The sequence below is a fragment of the Artibeus jamaicensis genome, unplaced genomic scaffold, assembly GCF_021234435.1.
Source record: "Artibeus jamaicensis isolate MK-2021 breed Jamaican fruit bat unplaced genomic scaffold, CSHL_Jam_final contig_354, whole genome shotgun sequence".
NCBI lineage: Eukaryota > Metazoa > Chordata > Mammalia > Chiroptera > Phyllostomidae > Artibeus > Artibeus jamaicensis.
The window spans coordinates 19,859,198-19,878,377 of NW_026521803.1; the positions used below are offsets into that span (position 1 = coordinate 19,859,198).

Below are 19,180 nucleotides of genomic sequence, written 5' to 3' on the forward strand. Positions count from 1 at the left end.
GGAGCTGCAGCAACCTCACTGGCATGTGTTCACACCTGAGGTGGACAAAGAAGAGGAGGGAGAATATCTGAGCTCCTGGGAGGAGTGTGAAGTTCACATACAGGCGAAGTCTCTGGAGCTGCCCTTTTGCTGATTGGTGGGCTCCAGGCCCCTCCTCCTCCTCTGCATGTGGGTCTTTTTTCTTCTGCATTGCCTGGTTTTCAGACAATGTGCACACATGGAATTTCCCCCCGTTGGCACGTAGGACCCATTAGCACTGTCTACACAGCGTGTCGGGTGTCGGTGGAGGGTCAGAGGACCTCCGAGCTCTGCTCCGTCGTCCACAGGCTGAAGCCCAGTGTGCACCTGTGTCTGTACACACAGGCCCACAGATGTGTACATGTAAGACCCACAGGGAGAGAGAGCAGGGTTTGTAGCCACTGATGGTAGAACAAGGTAGCAGCAAGGTTATCAGTCATCCTGCATTTGGGAAGCCTTAGATGCATCCTATAGCACAGGACTGAGAATCATACCCGAATCTTGCATCGTCAGGCTGCTTCTAAAAAAGCAGTGATTGGTGTTCAATAGGAAATGCGTCCATGAGTGATATCAAGCATATTCTTCAGAAGTTGGCAGTCCACACTCTGTTCCTAGGTGAGCCCTTCACACGCTAGTCTAAGTTGAAAGGGAGGGCCACGCAACCATGGTAAGTCTGACTTTCTGTTTGGTGAGCCAGGATGCCATACAAATGGAGCACTCAGTTCCTTGGCTCAGCGTATCCCCAAGGAGTGGCAGCTGCAGACTACTAAACCTATGGTGTAGCTAGCCCCACACGGAGGAAGCTAAGACCAAGGCTGTGGGGGGAGGGAGTGCTTCTCCTCTGGTCTATGCAGGCTGCTCTTGGGCCACATCAAAGGGCTCTCAGTAGTCTTTGGTTTGATTGTGATATCTGACATGGTGAAACTTCTGCTGGTCCTTTTTGACCAGCAGGAATTGTCCCTCTCATAAAATGACAAATTACATGTTATTTACAAACATCCTTCATCTCTAATTCTTCCTAACCCCTTGGGAAACAGTGGTGTCTCTTAAAATGCATGTTAGAATCAATAGAACAAGACATACAGACAGCCAACAGACATGTGAAAAGAGGCTCAGCATTACTCATCATCAGGGAAACACAAATTGAAACCACAATGAGATCTCAGTGTGCCAGAATGTCTGTTATCAAAAAGACTACAAAGAATAAGTGCGGGCAAGGATGTGGAGAACCAGAGAACCCTCAGGCACTGCTGGTCGCTGCTATGGAAAGTAGTATGGAGATTCCTCAAAAAATTAAACGGGGAACTACCATATGACTCAGCAATCCCACTTCTGGGTATTTATCTGAAGAAAACAAAACCACTAATTTAAAAAGATACACGGACCCCTGTGTTTATTGCAGCATTGTTTATAATAGTCAAGATATGGAGGCAACTTCACTGTTCATTGATAGATGAATGGGTAAATAAGATGTGGAATATTACTCAACCAAACAAGAAGGAAACCTTGCCATTTGCGATGGATGAATCTAAGTGAAATCAGTCATACAGAGAAAGACAAATGCTGTGATTTCATTTACATGGGAAATCTAAAAACAAAAAACAAAAAACAAATGAATAAACGAAGCAAAACAGAAATAATCTCAGAGATACAGAAGACAAGCTGATGGTTGTCAGATGGCATGGAGGGGGAGGAGCAAAAAGGGGATTAAGGAGGAGAAATTGTCGGTTACAAACGTAGTCATAGGGATGTCCTGTGTAGCAGAGGGAATGTAGTCAGCAATGTTGTAACCCCGATGTACGTGACAGATGGTTATTATTGGACTTATCCTGGTGATTCACTTTCTAAGGTACATAAACACCTGATCACTATGCCGTACACCTGAAACTAATGCAGTGTTGCTTGTCAACTATAATTCAAAAATAAATAAAAATTGGAATCAACAGAACAAGTCAGGTAGGCTATAGAGGCTTTTTGGTACCACTGTGTTTTTAAAATACGTGGCAATTTTGTTTTAATTAAATACCATGGTTTCATTTTACAATTATCTTTTTCAAAAATCTTCTAGAGTAATATCTCTTTGAGTATTTGGTTATGGAAATTTTATCTGCAGTGGGGGAGACTCCAGTATTGTTCTCACATAGGGTAGGGACCAGCTAGTGACATTTGTTAGTGTTGTGATCGCCCAGGAAAAGGAAGGCTCACGCGCTTTGGGAGAGGGTGTCTTGGTCCATAAAAATGAAACTTCACTGCGCATCAGTTTTATGATAGGTGAAAAAAAAAGCTACCACCTAGATGCGCCTTGACCTACTGGGTATTTATGGAACACTCTACTCAGTAATCTCCCCTGATGGGAAAATTTCTGATCTAATCCTTGCCTAGTGCTTAATGGTCCATGGACTTAAAAACCAAAGTGTTTTACATGTCATTTTAGCAGGAAGTCATAAATTCTTATATAGATTGGCCGAACTTATAAGCTTTTATATTATAAAAACAAAACTGCATTAAAATTTGTGAATCTCTCAGGTCTGTAGTGATAATTTTCTTGCATAAAAGAAATAATTATTATTTGGGAACCAGACTGTTTTATTATCCAGCATTGTTTTGAATAAACAATTATTTAAATAATAAATAATAAGTATTTTTTTACCTCACCTAAGGATGTATTTCATTGATTTTAGAGAAAGAGAGAGGAAGTGGGGAGAGGTAGAGAATCTGTGTGTGAGGGAAATGTCATTGGCTGCCTCCCGTCTGCATCCTGACTGGGGGTCAAACCCACAACTCAGGCACATGCTCTGACTGGGGATAGAACCCACGACCTTTTGAATCAACAGAATCAACAGAGTGCCGCTCCATCTAATCCAGCCACCCAGCCAGGGTGAATACAAAGTTTTGTTTTGTTTTTTAAATTAAAGACAATTGGAATGCAAAGTACTTACTCCTTGAATAGAAATTCTACTTTGTTTTAATTCAAAATCATGGCAAAAAAGAAGGGGGAGAGTTTTTTGGTTCCCCTCCAAGATGTCGGCATTTGTACAAGGCATTTGATGTTTTTCATCAAAGGGAGCGACATTGTCAGCTCTCCCCGAGGGCCTTCTGCTCAGTGCCACAGAGGCGTCGTTTGTGATGTCATAGGTGTTGAAACAGTGCACGCAGACCAGTCAAAAGGTAGACAGAGTCAGATGGGATAAAAGCAAGTTGCAACCATATCTACAAGAAACTCTACATAGACAGGTTAAATATAAAAGGATGGAAAAAGATACACTCTGAAAACACTAACCGCACACGAACTGACCATGTCAATATTAGAAAATATTAGAAAAGTAGGCTTTAAAACCAGGAACAGTGCCAGGGGTGGAGGCAGACATCGCATATGATAAAGGTCAATTCACCTGAAAACCATAGCAACCTTAATTGTGAGCGCAGCTAATGACAGAACTTGGAAGGACCTAAAGCAAAACTCATAAAACTGAAAGAAGAAATAGGCACATCCACAATAAGTTGATTTCGACACTCCTCTCATAGTAAAGTGTAGAATAGGTAAACAGAAATTCAGTAAGGATAGAAGATTTTAATAACACTGTCACTCAACTTGACCTACTGGGTATTTATGGCACACTCCACTCAATAATGGTAGAATATACATTTATTTTTATGTGTACATTAGACATTCACCAAGATAAAAAAAAACTGGTTCATGAGATGACCTTGCCTTTATATATCAAATAGTTGATATATAAAGTATATGTTCTTAGCAATAGAGAAATTAAACTAAAAAAATCAGTAACAGAAAGCTATTTGGATATAACCAGAGACATTAAAATAAAGAATAAACTAACAGTAACCAGAGGAAAGGGGGAGGGGGAATAATGGGGGTGGGGGGAGAAGGGGAAGGGTCATCAAGGAACATGTATAAAGGACCATGGACAAAGCCAACCCGGGGAAGGATTGAGGGGGGGTGGTGGGGGAAAGTGGTGGCAGGAAGGTGGAGACTGTACTTGAACAACGATTAAAAAAAGAGTTATCTGGGAAATCCCCACATATTTGGAAGTTAAGCAATACAGTACTTCTCAATAAACCATAGTTCAAAAAAAGTCACAAGATGAAGTTATTCCCTTTTGAAGTAAATGAAATATTCAGCGTTCATTTAATTTTAAACCGAATGAAAATGAAAACACAATATATCAAAATTTGTGGAATGTAGCTAAAGTAGTGCTGAGAAATTTATAGCACTAAGTATTGTATTAGAAAAGAAGGAAGGTCTACATCAATTATTTAAGTTTCCATCTTAGGAAACTTGGGAAAAGGATAAATTAAGCTAGAAGCAAGCAGAAGGAGAAAAATAATCAGTGAACTAGAAATCAGAAAAGTAATAGAAAAAACAGTGAAATCAAAAGCTGATCCTTTGAAAAGATCAAAAAATTGACACATCTCTAGCCAAATTGACCAAATGAAAAGAAAAAGACACAGATTACCAATATCAGAGACAAGAGAAGAAATTGCTACAGTCAGTAAAAAGGATGATGGGGAATATTATGAACAGCTCTATGCCCATGCATTTAATAACTTAGGGGAAATAGAGAAATTCTTTGAAACACACAAATTACCAAAGCTCATTCAAGAAGAAACAGATCATTGGAAAAGCCTTATCTTGATTGAAGAAACTGAATTTATAGTCAAAAACCTCCAACAACAGCAAAAAATTCCAGGCCCAGGTGGCTTCACTGTGGCATTCTGCCAGACATTTAAGGAGGAAGTGATACCAAGTTACACAAACTCATTCCGAAAGTGGAAAAGGAGGGAATGCTTCCAACTTGAGGTCGGCATTGCCTCAGTGTCAACCTCATTACAAGAAAACTACCGATCAATATGCCTCATGAATATAGATGCAAAAACCCTCACGAAAAATTAAGTCATTCCCAGGTTTTTATTTTCTAATAATACTTAATCCTGTTTTAAAAAACTGATTGTTTCAACTATAGCAGCAAGTATTAAAACCTTAACAATGAGAACACAATTAACCATCATTCCCATGAATCAGGAGCCATGACAGAGTGTTAGTAACTAAAGGTGATCCTGCAAATCCATTTAAGACAGATTTGTGCGTGTCTGGTGGTGCACAGCAGGAAAGCCTAATGCGAGCCTTGTTGCTTTATACAAAGGTGCTCTCTCCTAATAATGTTCCTCCTGCAAAAGAAAAAAATCTGCCTTTTTTTCAGGGTATATGTAGCCCCATGCTTGCTCCGGATAGCTTTATTCTCATTTATTAGTAGTGCTACTAACCAAAACCAAAGCGTGTTTCCCTGAGATTTGAGAATTCTGAGATGTTAGCCCTGGAAACTGGAGGAAGTGATCATCCCTGGAATCCTGGGTTCTGACAGGGGTGCATGTAGTTCACTCTGTTTACTCATTACTCATGTATTTCGAGGCCATGCACAGACTTTAGGAGTCAGCTTGAGTCACTCAGGCCTCCTTCCTTAGGGTCCCCAATGAATCGGATGTTCAGTTTGCGGGTGGTTGATTCTTTTGGAGTTTTCTTAGCTGCTTGTTGTCAGGAAGGCAATATATTCTCTCTTAATTGAAACTTCATAATTAACAAGGGATTGTGAGCTGTATATCATGTTTAGAGGTGGTGGATTCCATGGTGGCTCAACATTAAGGAGGGCTTGTGGGGAGACACCACCCCCCTCAGAATCCTGCACCTGCCACTCACCAGCTGCATGCACACTGAGTCCGGAGGGCCGGCTGCCCAAGGCGTGGAGAGAGCACCAGAGAGTCTGCAGCACAGCGGGGGCGGGCACAGGGCTGCACGGCCAGGGGCTGGATGGGCCACGCAGAGGATTGTGGATTTCATTCTCAGTGCAGCCAGCAGCCACTGAAGGGTTTAAATGGGAGCAGTGGCATCACCGGGGGGTCATTTCCACCCAACCCTTATAGCCTTGGTCTGGAGAGTGGATAGGAAGAGGGAAAAATGTCCATGAGCATATCTTTGAGAACACCTTGCCATGCATATGCTGAGCACCACCTACCTTATATGATGTCGAATCTTTCATATGGGACCTTGTTCACTTCCGGAGGCGCTGTGCAAAGTGGGCATATCCTCCTCCTGACCAGTCTCTGTCAACTCTTTTAGATCTGCGTGCTCGATGCCCTTCCACTCATGTTCAATGCCACTCGCCTGTGGCTCTGCCCATTATCCCACAGAGGGTGGCTGGCTACCAGCATGGCATTGCTCTGAACTCTTATATTCCATCTAAATATTCAAAAGGATTTTGCATTCCACTCCATCACATCAGTATTTGATGTAATACAAAAACCATTTTCCTCTAAATCTATTGTTATCTATTCAGATTTTACAGTTGGGTAATCCAAGGCTTAAAGTGGTGAAGTACTGGTCCATGGTCATATACCTAGTAGGTAGTAACACTGGCTTTGAAATGCAGGCCATCTGATTGCCTAGTCTTTGCTGTTACTTCAGTGCACTCTTCATCACTCTACCCCCAGTGCTGAGAATAGTGCCTGGCAGGTGCTCAGGAAGTGTGCTGGCTGATTGGTGACGGGGCAGTGTGGCACCCTGTGTCAGGAGCCCAACCCTAGGCCCCCGAGCCACCTGAGTCAGGGCCGCGCTTGGGTTCTGGGAAGCTGAGCTGAATCCGTGCTCCCAGACGTCCTGCATACTCCAGGAGAACCAGGCTTTTCCCTTCCTCCTGCGCACCCCCAGCACTTTGTGAGCCAACGAGTAATTGTGAATTACTCATCTCTTTATCCTGCTGCACTGTGATGGCTGGAGAATGGGTCCTGGGTCAAGTTAGTCACACAGGCCTGGCCTAACTAGTAAGTGTTATATGTGGTCCACGAATAGTGGGGTTGTATCCGTTGGCAGGAGCCTTGAGCCAGAGAGTATTGAGCCAGGGCTCCTCCGGCCGCCTTGCTCTGAGTCAGGCCCCATCCTCAAGTGAGGGCTCAGGTACAACGAGAGCCGAGGATGGGTTCCTGTCATCGAAGGAGACAGTCAGACCTCGGAGCCACTGTGCTTCCCTTGGGTCACTTGAAATGGCCCTCAGACCCCAGGGAAAGGGAGCCTCTGCAAGGCTTCCTTAGCCCAGGCACAGAGAGTGTGGCGGCACAGCGGCTGTGAGCCAAGGAAGAGGGTGGTGGGAGGGTGGACTCTCTTTATATAGTGCACCGTCCAGGGTAATGGTCTGTGGATAGCTGGCCACTGAGATCTGGAGAGAGGGAGGGTGGCGGCCGAGGTGCACATGAGGGCACCGTTGTGTGTAACTCACCTGCTCCCCCCACACTGCCTGCCCCTGTAACGGCCCAGATTATTTTTTGCGCTGTTGAAGGCGAGGCCTGCATCCTAAATGAAACGGGTTTGGCGTACTCACCTTTCCAGTGGAGGTTCTGTGATCGTTCAGATCCTCCCTGTGTTTTTGCCATCTGCTGAGTCCATTTAATTAATTTTATGTGTTGTTTCTTTATTTCAGAAAAACTGTACAACTCCAGTGGACGAGATTTAAGAAGGGCCCTTTTCTCCCTGAAGCAGATATTTCAGGTAAGAGAAGAAAAAAGCATTCTTAGGTTCTGTTTCCGAGTTGCTGTGGAAGGAGGCAGAGACAAGGTCATACCTTTCATTGATTACAGAAAGGTCTCATTGGATGATAACGTAAATTAGGTCAAAATACCAGTTGAGACTATTTTGACCACATCAGCTATTTCAAACATAATAAGTAAAGACAATTTTATTAAGTCATATTTTTCCATACTTCAGATTTTTTAAAAGAAAAACCTACCACAGATTAATCGAAGTCTGGTGTTCTGATCCCGAATACCAACCATCTTCTCCCCACCCCACCCCACCCTGGGTCCCTATCTGCTGATTGTTAAATTATACCACGCACCTGTGTGTTTCTGGACTAACGGTGACTCTTCACCAGCAATGTTGTCGTATTCTGCTGTATTAATTTTATTTCTCTGTTATCACGGCGCACAAACCACACTTCGTCTTACTTGCTGAGAGTGGGATGGTGTAGGTATGACTGGCGCAGCGAATACCGCGTTGTATGAATGAGGTACAAGTTGCTTGTTCACTCTTCTGTTGGCAGATGGTTTGGCCCATGTCCAGTGTTTTGCTGTGATAAAACCCCATGGCCGTGACATGCCCCCTTTTCATGTGCCAGTGTCTCTCTGCGCCCATCTCATCCTTCTCCCCTGAGCCTTCCCTAGGTCTCTGCCTGGACAAAGTCACAAGCTTAGTGCAGAGAGCTGGGACAGGTGTGCAGATGAGCTCCAAGGCTGTCCCCCACGGGACAGGGCAGAGGAGAGAGACGATGCCAGGGGAGGAGAACGAGGCTGCGAGGCCTGGGCAGGACCTGGAGACGGCTTCATGGAGGAGATGGCATTTGCAATGACCTGTGTCTCTGGGTTTATCATCTGTCCTTTACAATTTTGGACTCCAGGGTAAAGTCCACTTCTCTTCAGTTCTCATCTTATCCACTTGATAAAAGGATTTTTTTTTTTGCCAGTGATTGTTTGAGCTAGAATGGCAGTCCTCTTCACAGGCATCCTCTTGTCCGAGAGGGAATAGACGAGAAGGCGGGTCAGCAGTCTGTCCCATCCACGCGATCTCCTGTTCTTCCTCAGACTTGCTCAGCCGCACCCTTGTACTTTTACCCACAGTCCCCTCTCAGTGTCATTTCGTCTCAGTGTACACCTGTCATGTCCTTGCCTTTGGGGTGCATGTCTCAGGAAAATCCCCCTGGGGGTTGGGGTGCACCTTGGTCAGGCTGTTTCTTCTGGGGAAATGACAACAGCTGCCCATGGGCACTGCCTGCCTTTGGTCCTCCCAGCTCAGTCCATTTCTCTGCTTCCCACCAGAGGGGTTTGAGGAAGTCAGTCTGTTGCTGGATCCTCATAGCCTTCTGGATTACTTCTGGACTTCTCAGTATAGCATTCAGGCCCCTCTGAATCTGTCTTCTGTGCACACCTTGCTGTCCTTGGCTGCATCCTAAGTTCCACCTATGATTGCATTCCGGGAGCAAGCTGTGCCTTCTCTCCTCTGCACCTGTGCCGCTGGGCCTATTCCTTTTATCCCAGAATGCATTGCCACCCCACATCCACTCTCCATGTCTCTCCATTTCCCTCCTAGTCTCTCCTTCTGTCAAAGAGCCTCTCCCTTAAGTAAATGACCCCTCACTGTAGTCATGGTCCCTCCAAGTACTTCTGATGTTCTCTGTGCTTACATCAAATACAGAACTTAGGAAACATCAGGGCACTTGTTGAGTCTAGTCACCTGGGAGATCCCTGGGTTCTACCACTGGGTCTTTGGGGCCTTGCACAGTCCCCGGTGCCACATAAGCAACAGATGAATGGGCTGGGTGGACTGAATGGTCTACCAGACATCTGTCTTCAGTCCTTCTTGTCTCTGATTTAATCAGTGCTTCACTGGCTAATTACTTGTCCCAAAGTTCCACTCTCCACGTATCCATCTGTGTATCCCTTTTCCTTAGGTGGACGAAGCTAAACTTCTTCCCCCTTCATTACGTCCTCCTCGCCAACTCGGATACCTGACTGCAGGAGGGCCAAACTGTCACTGTGCCACCAGAGGGCCACGTGCACGATGCTCCTCACCCTAACTCATTTAGTCCCTCTGCCTGCCTGCTGCTTCTGGTGGTCAGCTTTGCCTCCTTTCAAACCCTGTGTTCACCTTGTTGAGTATGCAGTGGGTGGCAGAACCACACAGAGGAGCGCTATTCTAAGTGACTTTAAAACACTGTAATTTGTGCATCTCAAACCACACACACACAAATGAACTGTTTACATGTTTACAATAATCATGTCGGCAGTGGTAGTGTTGGGATTACTATTCCGAGACTGTGTGTATGTTTGAGTGTGTGTGTGTGTGTGTGTGTGTGTGTGTGTGTGTGTGTGTCATTCCAATTTGTCATTCTTGGAGTTCTCAGGGATTAGGATTCTTAATATGTGGGAGAAAGAAGATGGGAAGGTAGAAGAGGTTAAGTTAAAAACTCTGTATTCCTGAGTTAGAAGAATCAGACCGAACCCATGTTGTATATTATTTTAACAAACAAGCAAATAAGTATATTTCTAGCTCTGTTTATGGAAAAGGACTAGGAGCAATGATCAACCATTAGCAAAATTGCATCAAAGGCAGCAAGACTGTGGTCTTTAAATATTGAAAGGAACCAGAGCTCTTTGGAGAAATAGCTGATTCTAAGTTTGGAGTAGGAAATGGGTAAAATAAACTTGGAACCTCTTATAGAGATAGCAAGGAAGCTATCGTATACTACTTGGATTATTGCCAAAAGAACTGAAAAGCATGTTGAAGAGTCTCCCACTGGCTGGCCAAAGATGGGACAATATAAGCATCAATATGGATGATAATGGCAATGAACTGAAACACATCAAGTATTTGTATTAATGAGTTCATCGTGATACTAGAAAAAAAATAAACCCAACAGATTGCTTGTCATTGGAAAATGCTAATGCCCAGCACCTTATTTTGAAAATGGGTAAAGTTTTAGAACACAGGTGGCAAACACAAGGCCTCAAGACTGAATCCAGTCTTCCACCTTGTTTTATCTGGCTCAGCACCTTGTTTCTACCCTGAGGAAGTGCCGAGCTCCTTGCCCCTAGTTAAGGAGTAGTTACATTTATGCAGTCCTAAGATTACATTGAGCCCTTTGAAGGCAACCTTGAGGCTGATGTGGCCCCTGGTGAAAATGAGTTTGACACTCCTGTTTCAGAATCCATATTTATCTTGCCTCTGATGTGAAGTGTAGGATAATCAAACAGTAGTTGAGGTGAAGTTTTGTATATAAAAAAATCCAGCTAAGGGGTGACAGAATTGGAATATCACGGTCTTGCAACCCCTAGTGAATTAGTGGATGTAGGTCCTGATCACCAAGAGCTGCTGATGTGACAGAAATGAGATACACCAGCTATTAAATGTGTCCTCAGGGAAACACATACCATAGTCAATGATGAGGTCCAGCCAACCAAACCCAACTTGGGGCTGATCATGCCTCTGTAAGCAATAACCAGTGTATAGGTGACCTCGGACTGAAGTCCATGTTGAACCATACCACAGGAATATAATCAACAGAACGCGGACTGTGGGCATGTGACCTAGTTTCTTCAACACATAACTTTCAAGGAAAAGAAGAAATAATGAATGAAGACATTTAAAAGTTGCATCAACTAATTGCCACCTGTGGATCTTATTTGGATCCTAAGACAAATTGTAAGAAAACAGTATTCATGAGACAGAAATGTGATTGCTGACTGGATATTTGATAACATAGGAAAGTGTGAATTTTTTAGTTTGTGTACATAATATTAAGAAGAGTCCTTACTTTGGAGATACATATTGAAATACTTATGGATTACATGATGTGGTGTCTGGGCTTGGCTTCGCACTAACACGACAGCAGACGGGGATGACAGCTGAAACAGGATTGGTGTGACTTGATTGGCACCAGGGGTTCACTGAGTTATGCTGTCTCTTTTGTATATGTTTAAAAATAAAACTCACATGTTTTGGGTCTTGTCGCACATCCTCTCACCAGACGTGCTCTGCAGCATTGGCTCTTTGAATTCTCAGAGACTCTATTTCTACTGCTTATTCACCCAACAAATATCTTCGAGAAGCCTTTGTCCACACTCCATAGGCAAGGAGGACGGTGCTTGCTATCAGAAGTTTATACCCTGTCCGGAAGACCACCCACGCCTGCGTGGAGCAGCTGTAAACCACAGAGCAGGGAGGCATTGGGGGCGGGATGGGTTCCCAGGCTGCGAGCTCTCTGGGACCGGATTCCTGCTCACACTGTGACCCTGCCTCTCCGTCATCTCTGTTTTCCGATGTGGAGGTTCTTTTTGGAACCAGGCTTCTGTGGGGCAAGGTGGCGGAGAGGGGGGCGAAATGAAACACAACAACAATGAAAAACTAGAGCCATTGGTCATTTTGATTGAGTTGAATATTCCTTGACTAATCAGCATTAAAAAATGATCACAGATTAATGCATGGCTATTATAGAAAATTCTGAAATGCAGTGCTAGTCATTTACCAGTTAGCGGTGATATTTTGATTTCATTTTGGTCAGAAACCCGTTAGTGTTTCAACAAACACTTGTTAGTGTCTATATATTGTAGTACATTGCCAATTTGGAAAGTATTGTTCACATTTATTAGCCATAAATTGCTGTTTCCTAAGTGCCTTATCTGCATTTGAGCATACATTTTAGTTGGGGTTCTGAATTATTTTTCTAAACACCGTCTCCACTGTCCAGGTTTTTTTTCTGAGCACCATTACCAGGCAGTCAGTCAACTCTACGCTATATTAATATTAGTGATTAGCTTGAGTGGTTTCTTGAGAGCTTGTTCTCACTTTTTCACCATGAAGTCATGTGTGAATCTAGTTTTAGTTAAAGTAATAAACATTTGTTACATGCTTGGAAAAACTTTCTGACTAGACATGAGCTCATCTAAATGTTCATTTTTCACATATGCTGGTGGAAAAGGATATGGATGGAGAGAGAATTATTTTCTATTTCCTTTATACATAGGAGTGTAAAGTAATTTTCCAAAAACTCATGATATTGTCCCATTTTCTCTTGCTTTCCAAAGCCGTGATTATCTTCAAGTCTGAGTTAACACAGCTGTCTCTCATTACCTCCAGGGCACAGGCCTGGCTCCCCACCCCCACCCCCCAGTGCCCCCGGAGCAGTGAGGGCCAGTGCTGGGTTCAAAGGAAGCCTCTGCCTGGCCTGCCCACATTTAGCTCAAGTCCTCCATCCATATAATTGGAAAATGCCATAAAATCAAAATGAGGAGCTGATTTAACATAGAGACTGGAGAATCATGCCAGTTCGTCTAAATTATTTTTTCTCTTTTGGAGATAAACCCTGGTTGCTGACCATTCCTATGAGAATAACCTTTCATTATTCCATTACGCTTTCTACTATTTACATCACTGAGGTTTTTTATTTTTGCCCCGTTGTTATAATTGAAGAGGCATGTTCCTGCCTCATCCCGGTTGCACTGGAGACAAGGTGCTGTCCCAGTGAGGACATCTCCTGAGATGGTAGTAGAAAAACTCCTCTCCTAGATGTCCATAGAAGGGGAACTGAGGGACAATGAGTACACTCGGGGGCTGGTCGGGCACAGGAGGTCTTGGCCAAAGTCGGCCACTCCTCAGCCTTTACCTGTAAAGAGAAGGTAGGATTAGATCAGTGGTTCTTGGACTGGTGGCCTTTGGGATTGCCTGGGGAATTTAATAGCAAAGGTTGGGTCTCGCTCCCAGAAATTCTGATTAAGTCCATCCTGGAAGGGTCCTGCTTCCTCTTCCTTGTTAAAGCTCCCAGATGATCCTCACGTGAAGGAGTCAGGGCCGAAGCCTATCTGAACATCTGGGTGGCTGAGGCCCATCTGAGCATGTCTGATTCACCTGTAGGGCTTGGTAAGCCCACGTCTCTGGGTCCCACTGTAGACTTTCCTATCTACAAGTCAGGGGTGGGTCAGGTGTTGGCATTTGTAGCAAGTTGCCAGGTATCACTCCTGCTGTCTGAGGTTCCTCCCATGTCTTGCCTTCTGTGATCAGGTCTGCAGGCCAACCCGCCACAGCGGCCCTTTCCAGGGGCGGCGAGCTGTGCCAGGCACTCCCCAGGCTTTGTGCTCTGCCTCCTGCTGTGCGGACAGCGCTTAACTCAGGGTGGAGATGCTGCTTCCTTACATTCTGGTACCATTTCCAAGACCTTTGGAACCACCGTCCACAGGGACTGTCTTTTGGAACACACCGGGGGCTTTGGACCCTTCACTTGATGGTCTCTGCTGCTGCGGAATGCTCCCTGTTGTTGAAGCTTAGCGAGCTCATGGGGCCTGTCCCTAGGGACCTTTGGGGGGTGGGGAGGCTGGCGATTTTTGAAGAATGAGAAACAGAAGACTATAAATATTCCTGACAGTCAGGAGACACGTTTGCTTTATCTTTATTAGATTGCCCAGAAGGCAATAATTGGTCTTTGGCAAACAACAATGTGAAGACTGGTTGTAAAATTCCTCTGGCAACCATTGAGATGCTTCATTTGAATAGAGCAAAATGATCTTTAGGGTTTGGTCTGGCCTCAAAGGCTTGTCTGTCGTTTTAACAGCACGGTCTGGATGCAGGATGGACCTCAACAGTATTTGAAGTCTTTTTCTTTTTTCTTCCCCTCTCCTGCCAGGATGACAAGGATTTGGTGCATGAATTTGTGGTGGCTGAGGGTCTGACCTGTTTGATCAAGGTGGGAGCTGAGGCAGACCAGAACTACCAGAACTACATCCTGAGGGGTAAGTTACAGAAGGCTGTGCAGTGGCCAACCCCTGCTGCTAGGTCTGGGTCCTCTGCAGGAAGTTCAGTACTCACAGCTTTTTACAAGACATTTGACTAAGCAGTAAGGTGATAAAGCCATCCTGTAGCAAAAGATGACACCTCCATTAGGTTTTATCAAATTTTAGCCATTAGTGACTGAGCTGCTGTTACTGACTGAACATGAAGTCTCTTCCGGTTACTAAGAAAAAGAATGCGCTATGAACCGGGTTCTTTAAAATCTCTCTTATTTGGTGAAGGAAAGGGCATACTGAGTGGGCTTGGGTAAAGCCTGCACTTCAGCAGAAAGCCACCCCAAACCAAAGAAGGTAACTTACTTCTAAGAAGAGTATTTTCTCCAACTTGAGTTATCACTGGGGACATGTGTCAGAAGTGCCTGTTCCCCAACAGACAGGTCCTTCTGTTCCTGACTCAGGAGGCGCACCCAGGAACTTGCATTATAAAGACTGATTCTGATATCTACCTCCGCAATTTTATTTTTTATAAAGCAACACACTGGGGAGTTTGAAGCACTGCTGACTGTTCCAGTTCATAAAGTTAATGATCTTTTCATAGTTATAGGTTTTTTGTTTGTGCATCTTTATATAAATACTCATTTGATCCTATTAAAAAACCTATGAACAGCAGGGCAGGAATTATTAGGTTGAACCCTATGAAATCAGTGCTATCAACAGTTTTGATCTATAAAAGGGGAAATTCGATATAGTTTAATATCTCCATTTTGTAGCTGAAAAATTCGAATGTCTGAGGTGGAACGTTTGCCTAATAAAGTCAGTTTCTCTAGTGTGTGGTCGGGCAGGGGCTGGGCCCGGACACGGGGCACGTCACAGCTGATCAAGGTCCTGTCCCTGCTCCTGCATGCATGCCCATAACCCCACAGCTCCTTTCCCCCAGTGAAGGAAAAATACATGACACGTGTGATTTAATGTCAAGTGTCCATGGTTAGTTGGAGACAGGCAAAATGAAACGGTCTGCTACAGTTCCTGTTGCGTTTTACCCTGAGAAGTTTCCTTATGTTCCGTGTTGTTCCCCAGCACGTTGAACTTCGAGTCCTCCCTTTTCTCTGCTCCTGGAGAGCCACTGTAACAAAAGGCAAAAGCAAAGGAGGAAACTTAGTGTTCACTAAAAAAAATTTTAAGGCTGTATTTTCAAGTCAGTGTTCGTTGTTTCCATAAATTTTGATAAATGCCAAGTGTGTGTGTGAAAGAGAGTTCCTCAGACTCTGGTTTTTATAGTCCGCGGTGTTTGTGAGGCGAAGCAGTTGTTTCCCTTTCTCAACCTCCAGTTTTTCCCTGGGTGTGTGATAGACCTTCATTGCAGGTTGTCAGAGAGGCTCTATTGGTGAATCTTATCATTTCTATCCTCAGTATGATTAAACATTTGTATGGGAACTTGCCTGGTATGTGTAGACAGATGATCCAGAAACTTTGTCCTGCCGTGTTGCCTTCCAATGCAACTGCCTCTGTGTCTGAAGAGACAGTGCAAACCTTCTCAGCCTCATGTTCCGTTTGCACTGTCCAACACCTCAAATGGGGGAAGGCACAGGAATCAGGGTGGGAGAGCTTCTTCCTGTTAATTGTCCAACTCACCTCTCATATGGATATTCAGAAGTTGAACCACATTGAAGGAAATATACCTAAAATGGCCTGATCTGAATAGGGGGTCCACATTAACAATAAATATATTTTTATTATGTTTAAAGTATGCTTTAACTTTACAAAGAAAAATCTTCTCTAGTGAGTGCTTGTGTGAGTGTGCATGCACATGCACCTCTACATAATTAATATTAAAACCATCTTCAGGAGTGTCCAACCTTTTCACGTCTCTGGGCCACAATGGATGAAGAAGAGTTGTCTTGGGCCACACATTAAATACATTGCAACATGTAATCACAAAAAAAAACCCCATGTTTTAAGTAAATTTATGATTTTGTGTTTGGTTGCATTCATAGCCATTCTGAGCCACATGGGTTGCAGGTTGGACACCCCGATATGTGTTTTTCAGACTCTTATCTAGGAGTGTATATGTTTATTTTTATTGAGTAATCATTAGTGTTAATAGCTACATTCAAGGCTGGTGTGACAGGGAGGACTCTGCCACCTGTAGTCAGTCTCCTTTTATCAGGAAGGTCAAATTCTTGTCAGAAGCTCCCTGCAGACCTTCCATGGATTAAAACTGGGTCACATGATCATCGTAGCTGCAAGGGAGGCTGGCAAAGTGAGTATAGTAAGTCCTCAGTGTGTCTATAGGATCTTGGAACTATGATGAAATGAGATAACAAAACCATAGGTGATTGATATAAACAAGAGTAACATTCCTATGGCATCTCATGAATGTTATAACAGAATGCTGTTGAATGAAACAGTGTCACTCTAGGACCTGCTGTATTTGGTTTCCTGGACTTTAAGGGGTAGCAGCAAGAGAATAAAGCATGGCTTTAGACCTGAGGGTTAGCAGTGCCTGCCACATAGAGGGAATTAGGAAGAAAAAACTCAGCCCAACTGAGAAGGCCTTCTAGAAGGCAGCCATGTGGTGGCCTGGTTGGAGGTAGTGAAGGCCTCCCTGATGCTGAGGAAATGGTTGGTTGTACAGAGGGCAGACTAAGCATAATGTCTGCACAAGGTCCTAAATGGTGAACTGTGTGAATTGTCCTTCCTGGGAATGAAGATGGTGTTGACACAGAGTACCTGAGCTAGGCTCTCTACCTTAGTGAACGCTTATCATTAAGCTTGCAGTGTTTTATTAATTTGCAGTGTTCTGACCTGTCCCGGAAAGGTGCCAAAGGCAGTTTCCAAATGTTTAAGAGTCAGAGTGCCCCAGCACAACCAGGGGAGAACCCTGTCAACGACCTGCTGCTCCTCTGGCTGTGCAGAAAATGCCTCATTGTGGTCAGCTCTTCCTAATGTGTGAGGAGACTCCACATCTCCGTTGCCATCACCTGGTGGCAGCGTCCGTTTACTGGAGGTCAGAAGATTTACCCTGTGTTTCCTGGGAAATGAGCACGTGCTCACTCCTGTTCGCGCTGTGACAAGGCACCCTGTTTTCCACACAGGGAGCTGCATTTGCACTCCTGCTCCACTTCAGCTAAGTCTCCGAAGATGCCGGGTCACCACTGCAAACATCAGCACATTTTGATGTATTTGACCGAAACTCATACCAGGAAAGTACCTTCTGAGGGCTGTAAATGACAGGTTTCTTGGGGTGTGACTTTTGTGTTTTTATACAAAGAAACTATCATTTTTCCTAGGCCACATGTTGAGTCACCCCTTCCTGACTTTGGAAAACTTCGCATGTAGGTTTTTTTGTAGGTTGTGATCAGCTGCTGGCTGCCAGTAGACATTCGCAATCAAGGATGACCTTTGGATTGCCTCTTTATTCCCCCAACTGTATTTTGACCATATTACCTCAGGTGCAGATCAAGAGACACTGGAAAGAGTTCTAGTTTTGTAACTCACAGGTTCCTGGGGAGAACACAGCATGCTACCCAGGAGGGGCACAGAGTCCTCATGAGGCAGCACCTTTGTTGTGACTTCATGGTGGTGTGGAGGAAGCAGGTTTAGGATTGGCTAGTTGGAATAGTTTCAGTGGGCTCTGGAGTTTAGGGCTGTCCTTGGTTGTGTTACTTGGCCCTGGGTGATGGATTAGGGTGGGAAAGTCATGGCCTGGAGTGTCAGAGCCCCAGAGCCTAAACCCTGGGTCAAGAGGGCATTAAAAAGATGCTATTAGTACAGCACAGGGACCAGAGCAGCCAAAGAACATATGTGCAAGATCTGTGGACTTGGACAATGGTGTGGGGATCACCGGAGGGAGTGGGTGGGGCTAGGCGGATGAGGGCAAAGGGAGAAAAATTGGGACAAGGCTAAAAGCATGAACAATAAAATATAATTAAAAAAACAAAACACAAAGGATGATATTACAAACCACAAGGCGGGGTGACTGTCACCGGGCCGTGGAGGAGCGTGGCCTTCGTGAAGTTACTTACCTCCGGAGCTCCATCCGTGAGACCATGTGCGAGTCCCCAGATCCAAAGGCAACAAGCGCACTTGGAGAACCCAGCACTTTCCACATCTGCTTTTAGAACTCGTTTAATTTATCTTTCTTTTTGCACTCAGCCCTCTGTCAGCTCCTCTTTTAAGGCCCAGGAATCCGTTGCTTTTCGCAGAGGATGTATCTGCTGAGAAGTAAAGATAGGTTTTGAATTACGGTGTAGCCAAGTGTTCTCCAAAAAATGTGAGCCGGCTGCTGGGAATAGGTCTTAAATGTACAACATGTAGAAATAATATTTATCTGGCTTATTATTCTTGGATGGTTATAGCTAATGATCTAAAGTTTTTTTTTGTGATAGCCAGTGTTTAATATAAATCTACTGTGGAATTTGTACCTCACAATTATTCTTATTGAAGTAGTAGGACCTAGTGGTATATTCCTGGGAACTTAAACTTTCCACACACGTCCTGAGCCTTCAGCTGTGGGCCATGTCGGCCCTGGGGACAGGACAAGGAAACCAGAATACGGTTTCCCAACCTGGGAAAGCTCCTGGGAGGGGCTGTGCGTGGCCCGTTTTATGTGTTGTATCACATCTGTCCGAAATGTTGAGAGACTGCATACAAGTGACGCGCTTTGGGAGAGAAGAGAGGACAGAGGCAAGTGGCTGCAGCGAGACCGGCCACTTTTCCAGCTGTACCACGAGGGAGAACCCAAGAAGGGGTCTAGTTTTACATGGAGAAATTTGATTTTATCCTAAAGCAAACTCCTCGCTAAGCATAAAACACCGCCTCAGCC

The 19,180-nt window shown here is 44.5% G+C and overlaps 1 protein-coding gene across 8 annotated transcripts in view; it reads left to right on the forward strand.

Moving 5' to 3' along the window:
• Positions 1–19,180, forward strand: part of FHOD3 (formin homology 2 domain containing 3) — a 427,395-nt gene that overhangs the window by 179,724 nt on the left and 228,491 nt on the right. For all 8 annotated transcript variants that reach the window (XM_053664320.1, XM_053664321.1, XM_053664323.1 and 5 more), the window contains exons 4-5: positions 7,506–7,573; positions 14,253–14,358. In XM_053664320.1, coding sequence (XP_053520295.1) covers positions 7,506–7,573; positions 14,253–14,358 — 174 coding nt within the window. The remainder of the gene's footprint in view (positions 1–7,505; positions 7,574–14,252; positions 14,359–19,180) is intronic.